This window comes from Marmota flaviventris (genome assembly GCF_047511675.1).
Source record: "Marmota flaviventris isolate mMarFla1 chromosome 5 unlocalized genomic scaffold, mMarFla1.hap1 SUPER_5_unloc_1, whole genome shotgun sequence".
Classification (NCBI taxonomy): Eukaryota; Metazoa; Chordata; class Mammalia; order Rodentia; family Sciuridae; genus Marmota; species Marmota flaviventris.
Window position 1 is genome coordinate 1,419,606 of NW_027287679.1, and position 23,076 is coordinate 1,442,681.

Sequence of the window (23,076 nt, forward strand, 5' to 3'; positions counted from 1 at the left end):
CAGAATGCCTGCCTTCAGAATGACTTGCCCAAGGAAGTCATAAACGTACATCAGACTGTGTGTTCAGGGATTGGCACTGCCAGGGCTGCTGGGCCCTTTCCTCCTCTGAAGTTAAACTTGGACTAAACTGAGGAGTGAAGCAAGTACCCAAAAGTCTATCATGCCCTGATTTGCAGAGTGTGTATGTCAAAGATTGATTTATGAAATTATCTAGTCACATTTTCTTTGTTTGATCTATATTGCTAATTTAACTCTGAGGATCACATTTGGTTTAGTTAATCAGCAGATCTGCTGAGAGCCTATGATGCAATAGCCCCTGAGATGGGGACCAGAGACAGAGGACTCAATGTGTCCCACCCTGTTCCTAAGCAGCACACAGCTGTGCTGATGTGCTCAGGCCTCAGGGGTCCCTGGCATGCTTGGATTCCTTTGCTAAACCCAGGGTAGCCCCAGCTGTCCTCATTGCCCACTGCCCAGTCTCTGCCCTGGGCTCCTCCTCTCAGATCTCTCCTCAACCAGAGCCTCCTGTGTGAGCTCCAGAAGGGGACCTGACCCCATGCCACACCCACTGGCCTCTCGCTGGTCCAGAGCAGAGTCTGAGTCCTCCCCTCCCTGCACACTTGCCCTGGGGCCCGAGCTTCCAGAGCCCTCTTGTCCCTGCTGCTGCCCTGATGAACCCCAGGGCTGGTCCTGCTCCTCAGTCTGTGCAGAGTGGTCCAGAGCCTGAGGGCTCCAGCAGCACCTCCTTGGAGAGGTGCTCAGTGCTGCTGCCCTCTGTCCCTCTGTCCTTCCTCCCTGTCCTATGATTCTTTCCCATATGAATGGCTGGGTCACCTCAGAGTATGTGTGAGCTGCTGCTCTATTGTCTGTGTCACCCACTAAGGATTAACTCCAGGTTGTGAAATCTTGTGTATTTGAACTGCTAAAGCAAATCAACCCCAGCAGCACTGCCACAAAACAGAAGCAGTGAGCACATTTTGAAGGGATGAATGCATCTCAGTGCTGGGGACATTATGGTTTTCTTTCTCTGTAGGCTCAGGAGATTTGTCTCTAGGCCATGCTGGATGCCAGGGACCTGTGATCCTGTCACTTCCTCAGGTGCAGTGATGCTCTACTCCTGTTGGCTTCCTGATGGTGCCTTTTTCACTCTCATTGCTTGTCAACCTGACAGCTCTCAAAACGTATCCCTTCTTTATGTTCCAAGCTCTCCTTTTCTATTTTATTTGTGTTTTGTATCCAGGAAACCGCTTTTAAGTTATTAAGATGAAGAGTGCCAACAAACTATTAATTGTTCTCTTTTCCTGTTAAAAAAACTATTAATCCAAATTAACATCCACAACAGGCGGTGGTATCATTGTTTCCTTGAGATGGAAAAGCAGAAACCTAAAGTTGAAAGTCTACTAAGACTTGATGCGCAAAGAAGTCAAAAACATACCAGAAATATAAGGAGTGTGTCAATATTTTTCTATGAATATTTGGGAGGTTAAACAAGGGTTAAAACACAATTGTCAGCTGAGATATTATAAAGAGAAGAAGAGAGGCTGTCAGGAGCTGGGGTACAATTGCACATTCCCAAGAAAAGACCGCAGCATGAAAACAATCTAGGAAGGGAACTGGCTCATTTTTCTTTAAATCTTGCTTTTTTAAAATTTCTCATTTTTGTTTTACTTTCCCATCATAATCAAGTCTGAGGAGGGCAAGTACACACATGTATGAGCTACAATCAGTAGCTCCCTTTCCTTAGCTAGAGTCAGGAAGTGCCTCTGCTTAGGCTCCTTCCTAGTGAACAGCTCAGCAGCAGAGTCACCTCCTGCCTGCACCTTGGGAAACTAAACCACAGGAACAGAAGAAAGAAACATCCTCCCCAAGGTCCATGTGCCTGACCTAGACTGATGTATGGAATTAGGCCTGAGCTTATGAAGGACAATAATAATTACACAAATTACTTTGGTAAATCATTTACCAGTTACTAACTGTTCTATCATGGAATGACTAAAAATATGATGTCAAGTCTGAGTCCAGTAATACCTGAATTTGAGAATGTTATTCTTCACATCCATGAATTCTTATTATTATCTGGGAAATGAAAACTTTAATGCAATAATTTGGATTTTAAAAATGCAGTAATGTGAAGAAAACTTCATTTAAATGGTGTCATCTCCAAGTTTCCTCTGTGTCTATGTGTGTATTCTATTAACCACACCCAGCTTACATTTCTGTTACTGTTCTACTTCTAGCTTGCCACTGTGAATATAGAATGGAATTATTGTATATTGTTTATTCTGTCAATTTCATCATGTGTAATTTGCTTACTTGAAGAAAAGGATAATATATAAGAAATCCTACATGTTTGATATTAAGCTTGTAAAGTTTCCACAGATGGAAACCTCATTAGGAAAGAGACAATAACCAAGGAACATGTTACAGTTAGGGTGATCTTTTAGGGTCATAATACCTTCACAGTTTTAAAGCAATGCTTTGGATGGTGGCCCACTTTAAGGGCCAGCAGAGCAGCTTCTATTTAGGAGGTGAGCAGCACAGCTCTGGGAGAAGACCCTGGCTTACTCAGCTGTAGCAGTGCCAGTGGGGAGGGGAGAGCAGGCACTAAAGGTGTGGAGGAGGCGAGGTCACTGAGGATGCAGACTCAAGCACACAGGGAACTTCTGCACCCCACAGGCCATGTCTGTGGTGAACCTGAGTGCTGAGTTGGGGAGCTGGGAAAGCAGGATCCTGGCTTCCTCTGGGACTGAGCCTGGTGCAAAGTCCTAGGAATGCTCCTACCCAGCAGAAACAGTTCCAGAGAGGGATATAAGCCACATTATGTAGTCACATTGTGTGAGTGGACAAGTACTATCATTATGTACAATTATAATGCAGCAATAAAAATATGGAAATAGAAACATATTAGCTACTGCTACACATAAAATTCATTATCTGAAGCATAAAGATACTTGTTTGAAAAAAATCCATTGAATGTTGGATTGCAGTGTTGTAGGAATAATAATAACTGCAGTGTTGTAGGAATAATAATAACTCACTCTAAAAAACACTAATAAACTTAATTTCTATTATTCTCCTTTCCTGTTTTACTATGATTATTACTTAGGGTTTTTTTTTTTTTGTTGTTGTTGTTGTTCTTTAAAGGAAATTATAGAGTACATTTCCATGGAAAGATGGAATGAAACTTCAAATGATTTTACTTTATTGGGGTTGTTTCCTCAAAACCAAACTGGCCTACTTCTCTTGCTCCTGATCATCTTTGTGTTTGTTCTCGCCTGTTTGGGGAACTCAGGGATGACTGCCCTCATCTTCTTGGACCCACGGCTCCACACTCCCATGTACTTTCTCCTCAGCCAGCTCTCCCTCATGGACCTGATGTATATTTCCTCCACGGTCCCCAAGATGGCCATCAACTTACTCTCTGGCCAGAAGAGCATCTCCTTCCTGGGCTGTGGTGTGCAAAGCTTCTTCTTCCTGACCATGGCTGGATCAGAAGGTTTAATCCTGGCCTCCATGGCCTATGACCGCTTTGTGGCCATCTGCCACCCCCTCCACTACCCCATCCGCATGAGTAAAAGGATGTGTTTGAAGATGATCCTGGGGTCCTGGACACTGGGCTCCATCAACTCTGTTTCACACACTTTTTACATCCTTCATCTTCCTTACTGCAGGTCTAGGGCCATCAACCACTTTTTCTGTGATGTCCCAGCCATGGTTCATCTGGCCTGTATGGACACCTGGGTCTATGAGTACATGGTGTTTGTGAGCACAGTTGTGTTTCTCCTCCTTCCTTTCCTTGGTATTACTGTTTCCTATGGACGGGTCCTTTATGCTGTCTTCCACATGCGCTCAAAAGAGGGGAGAAAAAAGGCCTTCGCCACATGCTCCACACATTTAACCGTGGTGACATTTTACTATGCTCCTTTTGTCTACACTTATCTCCGTCCCAAGACTCTCTGCTCCCCAGCAGAGGATAAGATCCTTGCAGTCTTCTACACCATCCTCACCCCCATGCTCAATCCCATCATCTACAGCCTGAGGAACAAGGAGGTGCTGGGGGCCATGGGAAGAGTGTGTGGGATGTTCTCCCCCAGGAAGGAGTGAGCATGGCTGTCCCTACTCCTCTGTATGGCTTCTCTCCATGCAGACTGGAACATGCTGGATCATAGCTGACCAATAGGTATATAGTGAGATCTTTGTATGTAATTAGAGCTTTCTAGTGACACATATGTAAAACTAATTGAAATAATATATTGATAATTATAAATTAATATACTAACAATATCTTTAATTGAATATGTTAAAATCCATTTAATATTAACAATGTAAATATTAATTACATATTATTTTGTATCGTAATAATTGCAAATAAAATACATTATATGTTCTTATATCTGTTAGTCAATATAAAATATTTTATACTGATATTGAAAAGTTATCATGTCTACATGTGTCATGAAAAAATATTGTTGCTTGTATACTTTGTTTTTATTCTATTTTGTCAAATCCTGTGTGTAATTTATACTTATAGCCCACAGCTACTTGAACTGTAGAAACTTCAAGTGTCCCACAAACATGGGGCCAGTGTCCCCAAATCACAGGATTTCTGGGTGATTCAAAGTCTTTTCCTTTAGGGAAAGATGTTACATCTTTATTATATGATTCCTGGTCTTGAGACCAAGAATTGCACTCTGAAAAATAGCCATGCATTTCTTTTAAATGCCTTAAAATAATAATTTATTTCCTTTAAATCTCAGTTATGGATATATGATACTCTAAGCAGCTCCTGGAATCCACCGTCACCCACATCTCTGATCATTCTCCTGGTATGTGCTATGTAAAGAGCATTCTATGCCCTGGGTAGATGCTGCACTTTTCCTTCACTTCCCTTTTCAAATTATTTGACCAGCAGCATCCATGATCCTTGACTCCATTAGGAGGTTCTCCTTGGCTCGTATCACTAGTGCCTTCTTTGATTGGCTCTTTGGGGTCTTCTTTCCCACCATCTGGGCAGTCAACACAGTGTGCCTCTCTCAGGTGCATGGCTGTGCCCTCCCGAGCCTCACAGGTAGCCTGTGTCTGCAGGTATCACTGGGTCTCGTGCTTTCTAATCTGCCTGCCTGGTCAGTTCCATGAGCCATCGGTCACATGCCCAGCTCCATCCACGTTCTGTCCCATTTCACCAAACTGGAGCTTATGGGATTTACTGAGGTCACATGATCTGGTGGTGTGGGATCAGCACAATCATCTGCTGTTGGACCAGGGGACATCCTCTATCATTTTATCTCACATATGTACTGGGGATGTTCTTGATGTATACACATCCAGCCTGACTGCTCAGTGTTTCTGAAGACCATAGGGGCCATCATATACCTTTCAGTATGTTTCTTTTCTGTCTTAATAGAAATTAATTTGCTTCATTCCTTTCAATTAAGAACCCTGGCTGATACAATCAGAATCAAATGTCAGTTTGAATGTAACTAGAAAATATTATGGAAAGCAAGAGCAGTAATTATACTAATGGAGGAGGAGAGAAACATTGAAATATTTAGCAAACAATAAGATTATAATTATAATTACCTAGATTGGTGGCAATTGGATGAAAGTGCTCATCCTAAGGCCCAAATGTCAAACTAGCCTTCAATTTTATTCACTCATTTTACTCATTCATTCCTTCACTCATTCATTTTTTCTTTTTTTCTTTTGTACCAGAGAATGAACCCATGAGTGCTCAGCCACGGGGCCACAACACCAGCCCTCTTTCCTTTTTAATTTAGAGACAGGGTATAATGACATCTGATTTATAGAATACTTAGATTTACCTCTATGTCCACTACAATGCTATAAATACTCAGTATTTAGTGGCTGATAAATCACCTACTCCTTGAAGTAATTGCTTCCTCAGGTTCTGAGACTTATTAATAATCCTGATTAATGTTCCCACACAGAAGTTCACCTAGAAATGAACGTTCCCTTATTTTAGTTATGGTTGCTGGACATAGTTCTAGAGTACATATTTCAAGACCACGGGTATTTCTATAAATTGCTGAGAGTTCTGTGCCTCATTTTTTACACAATCTCATCTATTGGTGACACTTTCAGTTGAATTCTATTGGCTTCATTGTGCCTTGCAATTCCAGGAATTCTGATGGGCTTTTCTGTATTCAATTTCATTATTTATTTATTTAAATGGTCTTTCACTTTCTGTATTTTTCTTCATTTATTCTTTTGATCTTAGTTTAGCTCATTAAATATATAAATAATTCTATGGTCTTTATCTGGAATGTCATCCATTTCCATATCTGCAGGCTCCTTTCTTGGGGTGTTATAAATTTGGGGTGAAAACTTGGTTATTTCTTCATGTTTTCAGAGGTCTTGGGCTTATGATCTGTTGAGGTGATTCCTGTTCCTTGTGTGTGTGTGAGAGCCCTTTTGTATGTAGTTCAGCTTGAGAACTTTGCATTTTATTAATGAAATGGTTACTGACTTCCCTATGGACCCAGAGGGAGTATATTTTAGCCAGATTTTGGGGGTTTGGTGATCACTAAATGTTTATAAGCAGGTCTCAGACAGACGTTAATGAGATAAGCCTGTCCCTTTTCCACCTCCTATTAGAATGAAGAAGTGTGCCCTTGGCAGAGGAGACTGACCCTCTTGTGCCTCTTTTCCTTCCATTGCTGCAGGTTCCTTGATTGTGGAACAAACTTCACTTCCGTTTTCCCACTCTTTGTATCTTGTTAAAACCAATGCTTCCTAAGACTCCATCTACTGTCCAGGTAGTAGGAGGTCAACTTCAGTCCATAAAACGCCACCTTGAAATCTCATAGAACTTAAGGTGCTATGATTGCTTCTTAAATTAATGATACCATTTTCAAATATTTGAAATTTAAAGGCTTATATAAACCAAAATTTTAGACCTCATGCCACTAGTAATAAGCAAGACACAGATCTTTTCACTGCACTAAGATCATAACCCCAGTGGGAGGTCACGAGGAGCTGGTGCTTCACCGTGGAGAGTTTCCCACTTCCCTGCATATCCACAGTGCACACCTCAGCTGACTGTGCCTGCCCGTGCATTACCTGGACCACAGCCTAGATTTATGCTGAGTGTCCCCTCTGCTCTTCCCTCCTCTTCTAGTTCCCCCACTTCTTCCATTTCCCTACCATTGTCCATGACCTTCAGTCCTCTGCTGAATTACTACTCTCCCCCTACAACGTTCAAATGTTTCCCTTTGCTCACCACCTGATGAATCCCCAGCTGCCTTTGCCTGCTTTTCAAGAGCCCTGCCGTGTGCACGGGTTTGCTTCCAAACCATTCCTTCATCAATGGCCTATGTGTCTTCTGTCCCAACTTCTACTCTCCAGGGCTGAGAATTTTCCAAACTCCTTGGCCAGCATGTGGCCATTTGCAGCGTGCAAGCCCACCTGGCCCGTCAGCCCTGGGCACACTCTTCATAATGTCCTTCAGATTCACCTCCTCTGTGCAGCTCCTAGGACTGCTCAGATTGCTTGCACTGACCCTGCTTTGGCAGCCTTGGTCTCCACCCATCCCTTGGGCCTCCCTTCTTCCTACACACCCTCTGTCCCTACACCTAGGCATTGATTTCCCCTAGCTGCACACTGTCTCTCATTCTGCCCTGAGGTTTTATTCTGTGGAGGTCGCTGAGCACAAGAGGATGTCTGGTTCTCCCTCCTGCACTGGAATCAGGCACCCACGTAGCAGATGTGCGGTAGGGAGTGCCAATAGGTGTGACCAGCACAGAGCAGGTGAGTGGCAGGAGCTCTGCCCACCCCCTCAGGACCAGGCTGTGAGGGCCATTTACTCCTCAAAGGAAACAGCACTGTTCCTCACCCTGCTCTAGAGCACAGTGACTCCGTGGGATCCTGGCACCTGGTGCCCACCACATCAATGCCAATGCTGGCAGTGTGTTCACATCACTCCAACATTCAGTTCTCATACCTCACCCTTGGTCTTCCTCACATCCAGACTTCCTACCACAGCCTGTGTTGGGGTAAGGCTGATGACAGAGTGTTTTCTGTTACCTGTCTAGGTTGGGTTTCTTCTTTCCCATCCTATCTCTACATACCAGTTTACTTCAAATTCAGATGAAATTGTTCTCTGCTGGGCACTGCCCTTCATTAACTTACTGCAGTTCAGTATCTTCTTTACCCTCTGGGCCATTGATATGAACGAATTTTGTCCATTCTCTTTTAAATCGCTATGCATATCCTTGCCTATTATTTTATTTGAAGAGTAGCTCAAAGTGTATTTTCTATAGCCTATGTTCTTTGATTAACTAGCAGAAATGAATTCCAGACAGTTGGCTGTGCATGGTTTCCCTGCTGTGGGACTCTGAGTAGGTCTGTGTGTGGCACGCACTCTGCAGGTGTGCACGGGCATCACTCTATTAAATTCTCTAAGAACAGAGGCCATGCCTCTCCTTCTTTGGCATTACCTGCACACTCTGGATGGTTCGAGGAGGTCGTTAGTCAGCATGCTAATGCACAGAAGAAGGAGTGAAGAATCAGCAGAAAGGTTAGGTACATACCCTGCTCACCATTCCTGGTGGCATGTCATGTTGCCAAGGCAGCTGAGGTTGGCTGTTTGTGGAAGGAGGAAGAGGGGTGGTCTGACTCCAGCAAAGCCCTCTGCCCTGTGATTTCCAATGCCCATTTGTTTTCTCGCTCTTTCTCCAGAATAGGCCCAGCCTGAGCTGGTGGGAATGACTCTCCTGTGCCACAAAGCAGCAGAGACACTAGGAGAGAAAGAGGAAGGGACCCTGGAGCTTCCCCTTGCCTACTGGACTCCAGCAGGCCTCAGTGGCCCTGAGGACAAGTGTTTCGTGAAGCTGACATCAGAGGGATCCTCAGAGACAGCGGGAAGAGGACCCAGAGTAACAGGGCTTGGGACTCCAGGGCATTCACATTCCCCATGGGATCCCTGGGCTCAAGGGAGGGACAGAGGAGAAATTACAGGGAATCAGTCACACTTCTGTTTTGTACAACCACGTTTTTCCTCTGGCCTGTGACAGAAAACAAGAAAACCAGAGTTGTATTTTTCCCCCCTTGATAGGAAATGTCCTCATCAGCTTCTTTAAACCAAAAATGTGGAGTAATCCATAATTTTCATAATTGTTTTTTTTAATACCTGGAATTGAACTCAGGGGCACTCGATCACAGAGCCACACTCCCAGCCCTATTTTGTATTTTATTTAGAGACAGGGTCTCACTGAGGTGCTTAGAGCTTTGCTGTTGCTGAGGCTGGCTTGAACTCTCAATCTTCCTGTCTCAGCCTCCCAGTTGCTAGTTTTATAAGCATGTGCCACCACACCCAGCCTCCAGTGGTATTTTATTGTCACAAGCCTTGACACACCTGTGGGCAAAGAGGTGAGAACACTGCTTCCTCATCTCCACTTTCTTACCATGCCCAGGGCAGATGAAGGCTCCCCTGAGTCTTCCCTTGGACTCACGTGGGCATCAGAAGGCATGTTCTCTGGGGAGCTGCATGAATCCTTGAGGCTAATTTCTTCCCGATCTGAAACAGCAAAGTCAGCCCACATCTGTAGTTTAATTAACATAGAGATTCAGAAATTCACTAGGAAATGTTACTTAAAAACTTATTTATGTAAGTATATTCTAATTCATTAATACGAGTTTGTGGCAACAACAAAAAAAATAAATAAGTAAATAAAGTGATTTGCCAGTGAGATTGCATCAATTTCATGAAAATGGAATCATCAAATACATTTCTCAAATAAAACCAGGCAGAAAAATCAATCAAAATCTTCAATTTCGCCAGGCACTGTAGTCCTGCCTGTAATCCCAGCTACAAGGCTGAGAGATGCAGGAGGATCACAAGTTCTAGGCCAGCTTCAGCAACTTAGCAAGACCCTGTCTCAAAATAAAAAGGGCTGGGGATGTGGCTCAGTGGTGGACCAACCCTGGGTTCAGTGCCCAGTACTGCATGCAACAAAAACTAACAAATCACCTTGCAATTCCTACGCTTCCAAGCAAACAGAAGACCCTTGGCTGTCTTTTCCTGCTCAGTTCAACAGACAGGCTGCACCAGGAGAGACAGAGAACACAAGAAACAGAAAACACGCTAATTGCTGGCAGCAACTAGAGGAAGAAGCAGAGGGCTTAATGAGTCCCAGGGCTCCCAGTTCTGTCCCAGGAGACTGGGGGCAAGTTCGTGCTCTAAACTTGCTGAGCACATTCTCTCCAAAACAGGGATCTTGCTGCAGTTCCTCTGTGTAGGTCCCCAAACACCGTCTGTCCACGCTCTGAGCACTGAGCTTCCCACACTGGATGTGAGTGGAGCATTTAGTCATTTAAGTCTTGGTGTCTGCAATGGCTCTCTCTTCTTCACCTTGGTAGATCCCAGGGCAGAGTTCTAGAGCACAGCTTAGAAATACTGAAATTTATTCTTATTTCTCTATTATTACAGCAAGAAGAACAGTATACATCACATGGAAAAACTAAGATTGTATCAAAAAGAAAGGAATACTGCTACAGACAGGAAATCAACAGAATATACAAAAATGGAGAGTTGGATATTCCCAATAGAGGATTCAGTGCTTATAAATCACCAGACTAAAACATATAAGGCCGCACAAATGTGGGTTGGGAATAAATTATTTCATACTCTTTAGAGCAGAGAGAAGGCATTTCAAGTTAATGATCATGCACAAACATATTTCACTACAATTATACCTTGAGAGTGTGAAATCTAGAGAATAACTATTGCCTAATTTATCTACACCTCACAAAAGTCACCCATCAGGTTGTATATGAGTCTAGACTGACATCTGTGTCTGCTGGGGTCAGCTCAGCCTGCTCCGCCCTGGTTCTCCTCCACATCACAGGCACAGCCCCACCTCAGCTCCCAGACCTACCCCCGCTGCTTGTTGGACCTGCAGCCCCTTAACTCACATCTTCTTCCCTCATATTTTCTATTTTTACAGAAACACAAAGTCTTTTAAAAAGTTTCCTAGAGAAGTTAAACTTTTATGACCTTAAAAATATTTATTTTAGCCTCTATGTGAATGACATTTGGATTAGTGACAATATTCTACTTTGAAAATCTCCAATTTCAATTTGTTGGTGAGAAACTGAAAGCCATTGAACTTCTGGTCCTTTTAGCCTCTGCAGAAGCTTATGGAGAAATTGCTTTCCTTGCAGGTTATGAATAGTAAACCATCTTCACCACCTTGCCGTGGTCTCAGAAAGCCCATTAATGTGGTAATACCTGACTTTCAGATGGTAAATGCTGTCAATCAACTGATCCCATTAGTGATTCCTTTCCTCTATTTTCTACTTTTTTTAATACTTATTTTTTTAGGTGTAGATGGACCCAACACAATGCTTTATTTTTATGTGGTGCTGAGGATCGAACCCGGGTCCCACGCGTGCTAGGCGAGTGCTCTGCCACTGAGCCATAATCCCAGCCCCAACTTTTCAGACTACTATTATTACTTAGTGTTCCATCTTCTGTATCAATTTTCTGGGTTTTTTTCCTCTTATTTTCATTTCTTTCTGATTATAGATTGCTTGTTGGACTATTTCCTCACTGATCATCGAACCCTTCTGTTGGATTTTTTACCATATTTTTAATTAGCAGGAATATATTTTACTTTGACTGAATATCTCTGCACAGCATATTTTTATTTCCGCACATATCCTCTCTAATACATCTTGAAATTGGCTTCCTGAGGTCAGTTCTCCTTCCCACCCTCTGTGTGCGTCTTTCCTTTCCCTTGCTTGGCTTTGCTGTTTGCTGTTGCTGTTTAGGACCAGTTTTATGAGCACAAAGTGCCTCTCACATCGCTGGCCCTTGCTTCCCTGCTCTCACATGCCAGGGAGCCTCCTTCAAAGTTGTGAGGAGCAGCAAGACCTTTTCACAGACAGCTACATGGTATGTGTCAAGTGTGGATTCCCCTTTGATTTTGAAAATTTAAGAATACTGCTGTCTGGACTGTCCTACCTGAAGGCCTTAGTCAGCCATCTCCTGTCTGCTCTCCGGGGCTCCCAGCTTGGCAGTCCGTAGAGCTGTCACACTGAGGGGTGAACCAGTCTCCAACTCAAGACCTCAGAATAGCACTCCTCTGCTGGTGGCTCTGCACCATGGCCATGCCTGGGTCACACAGTGAAGAGGCCTCCCACTAAAACTCCCAAAGAGAAGTGGAGGGCTTCCACAGCACACTGTAGCTACCTACGTCCACATTTCTTCATGCATTCTCCAAAATAAAAACAATGAAAATGAAAGCAATCAAAACCACTGGAATTTTATGATGGCAGAGAAACAATTTTTTAAATTTTTTTGTTTGTTTTAATTGGTTATACATGATAGTAGGATGCATTTATGCACTTTGATATATCATACATAGATGGGATATAATTTCTCATTTTTCTGAGTGTACATGTTGCAGAATCACATTGGTCCTGCAGTCATATATATACATACAGTAATGATGTATGTTTCATTCTACTATCTTTCTTATCCACACATCTCCTCCCCTCCCCTCCCTTCACTTCCCTCTATCTAATCTAAGGTAATACTATTCTTCTTTAGTGCCTTATTGTGAATCAGTATCCACATGTTAGAGAGAATATTCGGCTTTCAGTTTTTTGGGATTGGCTTATTTCGATATACTCCAACTCCATCCATTTACTGGGAAGTGCCATAATTTCATTCTTCTTTAAAGTTAAGTAATATTCCATTGAATATTTATACCACATTTTCTTTATCCATTTCATCTATTGAAGGGCACCTAGGTTGGTTCCATAGTTTAGCTATTATGAATTGAGCTGCTATAAATATTGATGTGGCTGCATTACAGTAATTGCTAATTTTAAGTCCATTGGGTATAAACGGAGGAGTGGCATAGCTGGGTCAGTGGTGGTTCCATTCCCAGTTTTCTGAGGAATCTCCATACTGCTTTCCATAGTGGTTGCACCAATTTGCAGTCCCACCCAGCAATATATGAGTGTACCTTTTTCCCCACATCTCACCATCATTTATTGTTGCCTGTATTCTTGATATTTGCCATTCTGATAGGAGTGAGATGAAATTTTAGTGTAGTTTTGATTTGCATTTCTCTAATTGTTAGAAATGCTGAACAATTTTTCATATATTTGTTGATCGATTGTGTTTCTTCTTCTGTGAAGTGTCTGTTCAGTTTGTTAGCCCATTTATTGATTGAGTTATTTGTGGGTTTTGGTGTTAAGTTTTTTGAGTTCGTTATATATCCTAGAGATTAATGCTTTATGGGAGGTGCACATGGTGAAGAACAATGTCCACTTTGGGGATGACTCTGGAACTGAATGCAATTCAGAAGACAAAGAGTGCTGTGGGTCACCATGCAGAGTGGGCACAGTTATAGCTGCCCTTTTGAAAGAAGGCCCAGCAGCAGAGAAGAACTGGGGTGAGGTCTGGGACCTGTCCATTAACACCTTGGCTGTAGGAAATAGAGAAAAGTTTATATGTTATAAATATATGCTGTAAAATGTGAATAAATAATACTACAGCAGAAACTGAGCAAAAGCCCCCCACCCCAAAAGAAACCCAAGCAGCAGACAAAACCCAACATAGCCCATAAGCAAAGGTGACAGCCTGTTGAGCACCCTCTTCTGCAGATAGGAAGTGATTGCTATGACAGAAGCTCATCTCACTCCTGGGCAGGTTTTCTTCTCCATGTCCTTCCACCAAGGTGATGCTCTGCCCCACCTAAGACCCACCCAGAGCAGTGGCATTGGCTGACCATGGACTAAATCTCTGAAACCATGAGCCAAGATTGGCTTTTTGCTCCTCTAAGCAGTTCTTGCCAGGTATTTTGGCCTCAGCGTCAAGTTAACACAGTAGACTCAGTAAACCTCCAGATTGGGGTTGACCAGGGTGTATCTAGAAACACAGATGAGTGCCCTCTGCGTGCTGGAGTGAAGGACAGTGGCTGTGTCAGGACTGCACAAGGGGAATGGAATTGGGGGCAATCAGCTGTGCTAGAGGAGGCCTTCAGAAGCCTACAGCGTTGGCAGACCCTTCCCAAGTGGGTGCCTTGGAAAGAAAGAAGAATCAACCAGATGTTGGGGCTCACCACATTCCACCCTAGATTATGACTCTAAAGACCAAAGTAGGTCCCCCAATATGCCTGCTGGCCTATTGATTCCAAGGTCATTCTTTTGAGCAGGCACAGGAGTGGCTCTGAAGAACCCCGTTTGGGGAGGAAATTGTATCAGTGAAGGTGTCTTCCAGGAAGAGGGCTGCACCCCACAACGCTGGCACTCGCAGACCTATCAGCACAGCAAGGCCACCCTCATTCACTGAATTGCTCCCTTCCCTCCACCATGCCCAGATGCCCACACCCTTTCTGTAGCTCAAGAGGCTCTGCCATCTTAGTTACTTGGCCCTTCTCTAGGTATCGACTTGAGGGCGACTCCCACGCACATGCAAGTCACTGAATAGCTTTTCTCCCTTAATCTGTCTCTTTTTGGTGATGCTGGGGATTGAACCCAGGGCCTCGTGCATGTGAGGGAGGCCCTCTACCAACTGAGCTATATCCCAGCCCATTCCCTTAATCTCTGTATGCCAGTTTAATCCCCAGTCGGCCTAGAGGACCCTGGAGCTGGAGGGTTTCCTTCCCAGCACCTCCCGAGGCCTCTCTCTCTCATACCTCTGCAGTCTCTTCCTGCGCTCTGTGCTGTGCTGGGGTCCAGAAGGCTTCATCCAGTTTCCTGAGCTTAGAACCCTGTCCTTGATTAGGTGGGACGGTTTTCTACACTCCGCAGTGAGCAGAATGCCCCCTGCTGGCCGTCCTGCGTGTGGCCTCTGATTTACGGTGGTCCTCCCGGGTGTGTCATCTGAAATTCCCACGAACATACGTAAAATCGCCCCTGCTCCTGGACTGTCTGTGTCGGTGCATTTGCTGCTGTACGTTGCTTTCAGGGAAAACAGGCGTTTCTGTTGATATCCCTTTACTAGTGAATCTACCCGTACTGATATCTTCCTTTACCCAAAAAATCATTGTTAAAGGTTGTCAGTAAACTATTCCTCCATGAAGTTTAAAAATGTTAATAATGTGTAACCGATGTGATTCTGCAATCTGTATTTGGGGTAAAATTGGGAGTTCATAACCAACTTGAATCTAATGTATGAAATATGATATGTCAATAGCTTTATAATGTTTTGAACAACCAATAAAAAAAATGTTAATAAATAATAAAGGGCCACTTTAAGAGACACTGCATTTCTCCCCTTCCAGCTGCTCTTCATTCCAGCTGGCATGTTTTCTCCATGATCTCTGGGAGAAGGCTCTGATAGTTTTACATTATTGTGATGTTTTTGCTGAGAAAAATCATTCAGTGATAGTAATTAACGTGAAGTAGGAAAACAATAGATAAGGACCACTGTGCTGGGCCTTAGGGCTCAGGCCTGAGAGGGACTGAGCTCAGCTGTGAGTGCAGCAAGTGGGGATGGAGTGGTGCGGGATCTGTAGGGAAGGTGGCTAAATCCAAGCACCAGCCTAAGGGACCTCTGGCTAAATTGACCTAATGGGACAATTGCTGAAGCCTGCCCAGGATGGTCAGTGGCTACCTGTGGGAAGATGAGGGACCAGGACCCTGATCAGGGATCAGCCCAGGAATTTCTACCTAAGCTGATGTAGCAAGGGTTCTTTGCTATAAGTGCATTTCATAAGGATGAGTCATAATCCTGACTAAAGTTTGACCAAGCAAACATCCATGTCACCTGCAATGGAGCTGTAACACCTGTGCTTCACATCAAAGCTGAGCTTCATTGGTACACCTATGATCAGCCCTATTTACACCACCTGAGGACTGTGGGCTTGCAGGAGAATGAAGAAAGCTAAGGAGAAGTGCTCACTTCTCGAGCAGTGATCACCGCCACTGGGTTGCTGATGACACACTGCAACTTCTAGGTCTGATCTGCACTGGAAAAGTGAGAAGGCAAGTGGGGACACCGCAGCTACCTCCAAGTCACACCTGCCATCGGAGGGATGAAGCGCTATCTTCGCTACTTCCTCCAGGTGGCGGTGTTGCATAGCTTTTGGCCACAATCGCCTTTTCTATGTGCCAGGGCGTCCCTAAGAGCCTTTCTGAGTCTGGAGTGATGGAAATTTAAGTATAAGGTCATAGTAGCCTTGTGTCTTTCTGTTACCACTATGTGAAATCAAACTCTTTTCCACCCAATGTCCCTGAGAAGCCAATAACTGTTTATCAGTGTTTGCATGTATTATTCCACCCAATATGTGCTCTTTTCTCCAATATGTTTGTCCATGTCCACAGAAGTCCTCCTTGAGTCAGGTCCAGCTCTGCAGTAAAACTGTGGAGAAACATGAGGCCTGTTCTCACTTCTGCCATAATCTCCTCATCTAGCAACTGACTCAGGTCCAAAAAGTAGGTGAGATTGTGATCATCTTTCAGCTGGCTCAAGTCAGACCTCTTTTCAGCAGACCCCAATTATTCTTGGTGGGAACAACTTAGATGGCCCAATCATTCATAGTCCTAAACTGGGATCAACTGACTATATGCACAGGTTTCTAGGTTCTAGCATCTAGTAGGCACAGCGTCTGTGCCCAGCCATGCTGCTGATACCACGGTTAAGGGTGATGAGTTCTGGTCCCTCCATGTTGAAGTATGACATTAGAGAAGCACACCAAGGCAGGCATATAAATAGGGTTTATTTAAAAGGGGGTACATAGACTTCTGCAGGAGGGAGTAGGGGGCTATAGCTGGTATCCTGGTATCCCAAGAAGCGAGGGTGTCCTGCCTAGGCTTCCTGAGTTCTCCTGCTCTCTTCCCCTGGTCTCTCCTTCCTACGTGCCTGACCAGGCCCAGGAGATGCTCAGTGGATGGCCAAAAGGTGAGAAGCAGATGGGAGGGGAAGGGCCAGATGGAGCAGCCCAGGAAACATTAATCAACAACTTTCACAACTCCCTGTAGGGAGGGGCAATCCCTGGGACAGGTTACCTCAGCGGGTTATCTTGATAGGGTAGAGGAAGGGCTCTGAAGGCCTTTCAGTCCCTCAGGGGACAATCTCCAACTTCCCAGACTCATTCAAATAGGCATCCTTGATGCGACCTGACTTACCTGTCTATCCTGACTGCCTGTCTGATTCTGGCTTCACTGCTACCTGCCTGTCCTCGCATCTTGACACCCTCTGTCCCTACTAGAATCCAGGAGCTTTCTTTATTACAGGTCCTCTTCAGTGTGCCCAGGACAAAAGGGAAGCTTGCTGAGGGCTCTTCAAAGTGCAAGGAACCAACCGAGGAGGCAGGAAGTGGGGGCAAATTCAGGGACTCCGTCCTCAGTGAGCACCACCCCACCTCTTGGAGGAGGTCCATGCACTTCCTGTGCTGTCGGTCCAAAGTCAGAAGGTGGCCTTGAGCAGGATTCTGGAAACTTCCCTGGACCCCAGTAAAACTAGAGGGCAGGAGGGGCATGCTGTCCTGTCCTCTCTGGGAGGACCCTCTCTCCCTGGAGACTGTCCCTTTTCCCTTTCCATCCCGCCTAATAAAATCTTGCCCCATACTCTGAGCACTCTGTCTGAAATCTTTCTGACTTGACAGCAAAAATCAGGGTTTGAAGGGAGTTCCCAGGGCCCCAGTTTCCCTGAAGGTCTCTGTTCTGAAACAGAGTTAAGCAAACCACATTTGTTACCTGTCTGGTCCTGGCCAGCCTGGGAGGTCTCACTGAATTTCCACCGCCCTAATCCTGTCCAGAGGACAGGCTGCTCAAGGCCAGAGTCCCTCTTCAGGGGCTGGTGAACCTGGAGTTAATATGCTGACAGAGTGACCACCAGACAACTCTGACATCATCACAATAACACACTTGAATGTCTCTCCCCTTCGCAGCCAGCCCTCCCCCTCATTCCTTTTACCCTACCTTAATTGCTGCCCCATCTTAAGGGTGGGAAGTTCACTTGGGAGTCCAGCTTTTACACATCATGTTCTTGGCCAAGAATCAAATTCTCCTTGGCTTCTCAATTGGCATTTGATTCTGTTGCAACCAAAAGCTCAGTTCTTATTCCCAAGCCAATTCAATAACGAGGACACGGTTTTGAGAAAAGGTAAAATAAGTGTTATTGCTTTGCTAGCAAAGGAGAAACACAGGGGACTTCAGTCCCAGAGGCTGTGATTCTGCCCATCAGCAGGAACAACAGGGGGACTTTAAAGGAGCTATTCAAAGGCTGCATTCCAGGAGTACCCTGACAGGTGATCTCGGGGTGCCCTAGGGGTGTGTTAGGATTCACTTGTTAATTTGGGAGACAACCACTTCCTAGATCCTCTGCCAGAAGTCTGGCTTCTGTGAGGCACAGATAACTCAAAGATAATCTTGTTCCCACTCGCAGTTAGGGAGGGGTAAAGCGAGAAGAGGAAAAGGAAAACAGTCCTTTTTAAAAATAAGCCTCAGAGCTATTTCAAAAGGTACCGGTCAATGTTACACTGTTGCTGCTTCTACAGTTCTGAGTGAGAAAGGACCCAGCCTTGGGGTCAAAAATTGGCAACACTTTGTTCTCTCTGGGATATGTTTCCAGAGGCTGGGAGTTTGGCACCTTCCAAGCTGCCTGGGGACAGGGAGCATGGAGTCCACTCAGAACACTAGTGAGCTCCTTCCAAAAGGAGGAGGGTCGCAGGGGTCCAGGGAGCTCTGCCCCATTCCCAGGAACCCCTCCCAGGGCTGGCTCAGCTCCAGTAGGACTCCTGGGTTTCATTCTGGGGAGGGTCTCACAGGGAGCCCAGTTTCCCATTCACCCTCAGCCCGGCCACACCCTTAATCCTTTACACAGGGGACTTGCCTATTCACACCTGGGTTCCCCTGAAGCCCCTCCAGGGAGCTCTGGTTTGGTTCCACTTAACCCCACCCCAGGGCTGGTGCCTTGTGACTTGTGGTATAGAGAGGAGGAAATGAGAGGTGGAGTGGGGACAGCACAGGCCAAGGAAGTGAGGGAAGAAACAGGGCTGGGAAGGGCTGTGGTGGCAGAGGAGCCTGGGCCACCTTCTCCCACCTCCTTTCCCTGGTCTGTGCTGTTGTCCTGGCTCTTCCCTAGAGGTGTCTGCCCTCAGGGCAAAGGTGACCTGCCCCTAGGTCCTCAAAATGTGACCTGAGTTCCAGGAGTGTCACTTGGGGGATGAGGGAAGTGCAGACCCTCAGCCCTCCCAAGACCCCTGAATCAGAGTGTGCCTCCCAGCTCTCAGGGGTTCTGTGTGCACAGCAAGTGGAGGAGTCCTGGGGAGAGTCTACCTGTCAAAGGCTGTAGAAGTTTCACACTTTGAAAGTTTCTGTGCAGTAGGAACCTCAGAGATTGGAGTCAGAGAGGCCCTGGGTAAATCCTGGTTCTCTTCTCCTGAACAAATCTCCTGATGCAACCTCCACATCTCAAGCACCAAGTGGGTACAGTGGGAAGGATGCCAGTCACACTGGCCTCTAAAAAGCACAGAGATGAGATGAACTGGGAGCACCAGGTGGGAACCTGGCCAAACACCAGGTGATTCTCACAAGCAAAATTAAAACACAACTGCAAAATCATCATGCTTCAAGAGTTAAATGATTCAAAATCATGTCACATGTGAAAATCTTCATGAATCCAGAGTGTTAATCCAGACATGAATCCAGAAATCAGGGACAATGACCAAGTTTGGGGAAGAAGATATTACAGGTGTGGGGCCTTCAGGGAAACTGAGGCACGGAAAAGACTCCAAACTTTCAAAACCTGACTCTGTGATCACATCAGAAAGGTTTCAGACATGTCAGTCAGAGTAACAGGCATGAGTTTACTGAAGGGATAGGAAAATGGGGAAGGGGACACTCTCAAGTGAGAGACTCAGTCCACTCAGAGAGGTGAGGGACAGTGTACCATTCCTGCACTCCAGTTTTATTGGGGTCCCAGAGAAGTTTCCAGAAAGACCAGTCCAGGTCCACCTCTTGACTTTAGATTGAAAACAGGGTGACATAAGACTTTCAAGTCCCCACTATCGTGGCAACCCTACGTCACCTTGGCCCATGCTGACCAGTTCTAATTGGATACTTTTTTTTTTTTTTTGTACCTGGGATTGAACTCAGGGGCACTAGACCACTGAGCCACATCTCCAGCTCTCTTTTGTATTTTATTTAGAGACAGGGTCTCACTGAGTTGTTTACAACCTCACTTTTGCTGAGGCTGGCTTTGAACTTGTGATCCTCCTGCCTCAGCCTCCCGAGTTGCTGGGATTACAGGTGTGCATCACTGTGCCCAGACTGGATTCTTAACTATACATTCTTACAGGTTTTATGGTTAGGAGGAATTATGCTTATCTTTCAGAATATGGCCTTCGAAAAGTGTCACAAAAGTCACTCCCTTCAAACTCTCTTGGGTTCTTCTCATTCCTCTCATCAATGCTAATTCCTACCTGCATTTCCATGCAGATAACAGGTGGTTTGCTGATGAATTTGACATATCTTGTCCACTTAGGCCAGGGAGGGCTGCAGGGAAATTGCTTTTTGGCAAAGAAAGCATGGGGGGGGGTTGGTATCAGCCAGTGGGCCCATCTTATAGTCATCCTCTTAAACTTGTGTACCCACCATACTCATCTATCTGTCCAACAAAGGGCAGAAATACCATGTAAGTCTGTGGTGCAATATGGGAGAGAAAACACCAAACCACACTGAACTCAGCCTTTGATGCCATCCAGGAAGAGACAGTGGTTCACACCAAGAGCCCAGAGAGAGCTGGGGGATTTTAGATAAAATGCCTATGTGAGAGCACAATGTGAACTAACAACAAGCTACAGAAGCAGGACTCAGAGAGGGGCTGCTTCCAGCATGGCCCTGATAGGAGCTGGTGGGGTGAGGTCTGCACACCTGGGTGTGGGTGACAGGCCCTGTGCTGTTCTCTCATAAATAGGTTTCCAGAAGGCCAGCCCTGCTAGGATGCTGAGAGCTGTAGGCTGAGACCAGTTCTGCTCCACAGCTCAGAGGTCAGCAGTGGCCCCACTGCAGCTGACCCTGAGGCTGGATGCTGGGCAGTCCAGGGCCTCACTCCTTACCCCCCTTTCTGTTCCCCAGCAGCAGCCTTCTCAGTGCCCCCTTCACCTCCTTGTTTCTGAGGGTGTAGATCAGGGGGTTCAGGAGGGGGGTGACGATGTTGTAGAAGAGGGTGAGGAACTTGCCCTGGTCCTGGGAGGAGCTGTGTCCTGGCTGCATGTACATGTAGATGATGTTCCCGTAGAACAGGGAGACCACTGTGAGGTGGGAGCCACAGGTGTTGAAGATTCTGTGTCTTCCTGAGGACGACTGGATTCTGAACACAGCCCTGACGATGTGGCCATAGGACACCAAGATGAAGACCAGGGGAGACAGCACGATGCCCACGGCCAAGACAAAGACAGTGCCTTCTATGGCCACTGTGTTGATGCAGGCCATGCGGATCAGGGCTGGCATCTCACACAGGAAATGGTCCACCTTGTTGTGCCCGCAGCGGGGTAATCGTAGGGTCACTGGAGACATGACCAAGGAGTTGGCCATTCCACAGCCCCAGGCCACTGACACCAAGCCCAGGCAGAGCCTGGAACTCATGATCACTGTGTAGTGCAGGGGCTTGCAGACAGCCACAAACCTGTCATAGGCCATGACGGCCAGCAGTAGACACTCCACTCCACCCAGGCCCAGGAACAGGAAGAGCTGGACCATGCAGCCCACATAGCTGATAGTCTTGTCACGGCCACTCAGGTTGTGGAGCAGCTGGGGGATGGAGCTGGTGGTGAAGCTGAGGTCCAGGAAGGACAGGTGGGTGAGGAAGAAGTACATGGGCGTGTGGAGCCGGGAGTCCAGCCGAGACACCAGGATGATGGTGCTGTTGCCCACCAGGGTCAGCAGGTAGGCTATCAGGATGACCACAAAGAGGACCCTCTCCAGGTGGGGGCAGTCAGAGAAACCCAGGAGGACGAAGTGGCTCTGGGTGCTGCCGTTGGTCCTGTCCATCTCTACTGCACCTGAGGAGAGGTGTCAACACCAGTAGTGGCACCTGCTGATGCTGGAGTATGGACTCCTAGCCAGGCTTAGAGGAGCACAGAGCAGGTTTATTTACTCACCTAAGCCCTAAACACTGGTGTGGAGGCTCTGTTATGATTATTGTCTCCAAATTATAGAAAAGGAAACTGAGGCACCAGTGTGTTAAGTAAATGTCACATGTGGAGAGACAGAGCTGGTCTGCCCCAGGGAACGTGCCTGACATCTTCGTCTGTATCCACCCCTGTGCTCTGTCATTCCAGAGAGGAAAGGCACCCACCTGCCAAGCTCCAACCTCTGCTTCTTCCAGAGCCACAAGTTCCTGAGCTCCTGTCAAAACCTCAGAGATACAAAAGATCACTCCAAACAGTCACCTGGTAGGGTTTAGGAAATACCAATGCAGCTCATCCTTGAACATCACGGTCCACTTATGCACAGATTTTTTTAAAAAATATTCAATATAAATACACACACACACACACATATATATATATATATATATATATATATATATATATATGGATGTGTGTAAACATAGAAGTTTCTGTGTGTGTTAAATAAAGCTGATGTGTCATACAAACAGAGAACATGAAAATAAGCCTTTTTTTAGGAAAAAAAGTCTACAAGGAGAAATTGTACTAACATGTATCTAAGCATACCTTGAAAATACAGTAATTAAAACATAAGTGGCATGAGTGACGTGACATTTGGGGCGGAAGAGGGGGTTGTAGATCCCTGCTGTATTCCTTATACCAAAACAAACCAAATTACATATTTAAACATTTTAAAATGTTTAACTACTACAAGAAAGTATGAAGACTTTTCTATTTTCCTCCTCATCTTGGACTTGAGTAGATTTCACAAGTCAAATTTAAGTTCTTAAAAATGGTGAAATAAAATATGAATAAATCTGGATATATTTTTAAAGAATCTCTGCTTCTAACGAAGTCTGAAAAATAATGACAATGGTAGAAGACTACTTTGTAAATTTTTTTTTTCAAAACGTTGGCAAGAAAAACCTATAATAACATAGAAATCAGAGATGACTTGGAACAGCTCGCTAGACTATAAGTGATT

The 23,076-nt window shown here is 45.4% G+C and overlaps 2 protein-coding genes across 2 annotated transcripts; one reads left to right on the plus strand and one right to left on the minus strand.

Moving 5' to 3' along the window:
- Positions 1 to 3,165: 3,165 nt before the first annotated feature.
- LOC139703622 (olfactory receptor 2L13-like) lies at positions 3,166 to 4,104 on the plus strand. The gene has a single exon (XM_071607107.1). It carries the CDS (start codon positions 3,166 to 3,168, stop codon positions 4,102 to 4,104), a length of 939 nt encoding a protein of 312 aa, XP_071463208.1.
- Positions 4,105 to 20,883: 16,779 nt separating this feature from the next.
- Positions 20,884 to 21,972, minus strand: LOC139703609 (olfactory receptor 2W3-like). Its single transcript, XM_071607098.1, has one exon. The coding sequence runs from the start codon at positions 21,970 to 21,972 to the stop codon at positions 21,028 to 21,030; it is 945 nt and encodes a 314-aa protein (XP_071463199.1). The 3' UTR covers positions 20,884 to 21,027.
- Between the last annotated feature and the right edge of the window lie 1,104 nt (positions 21,973 to 23,076).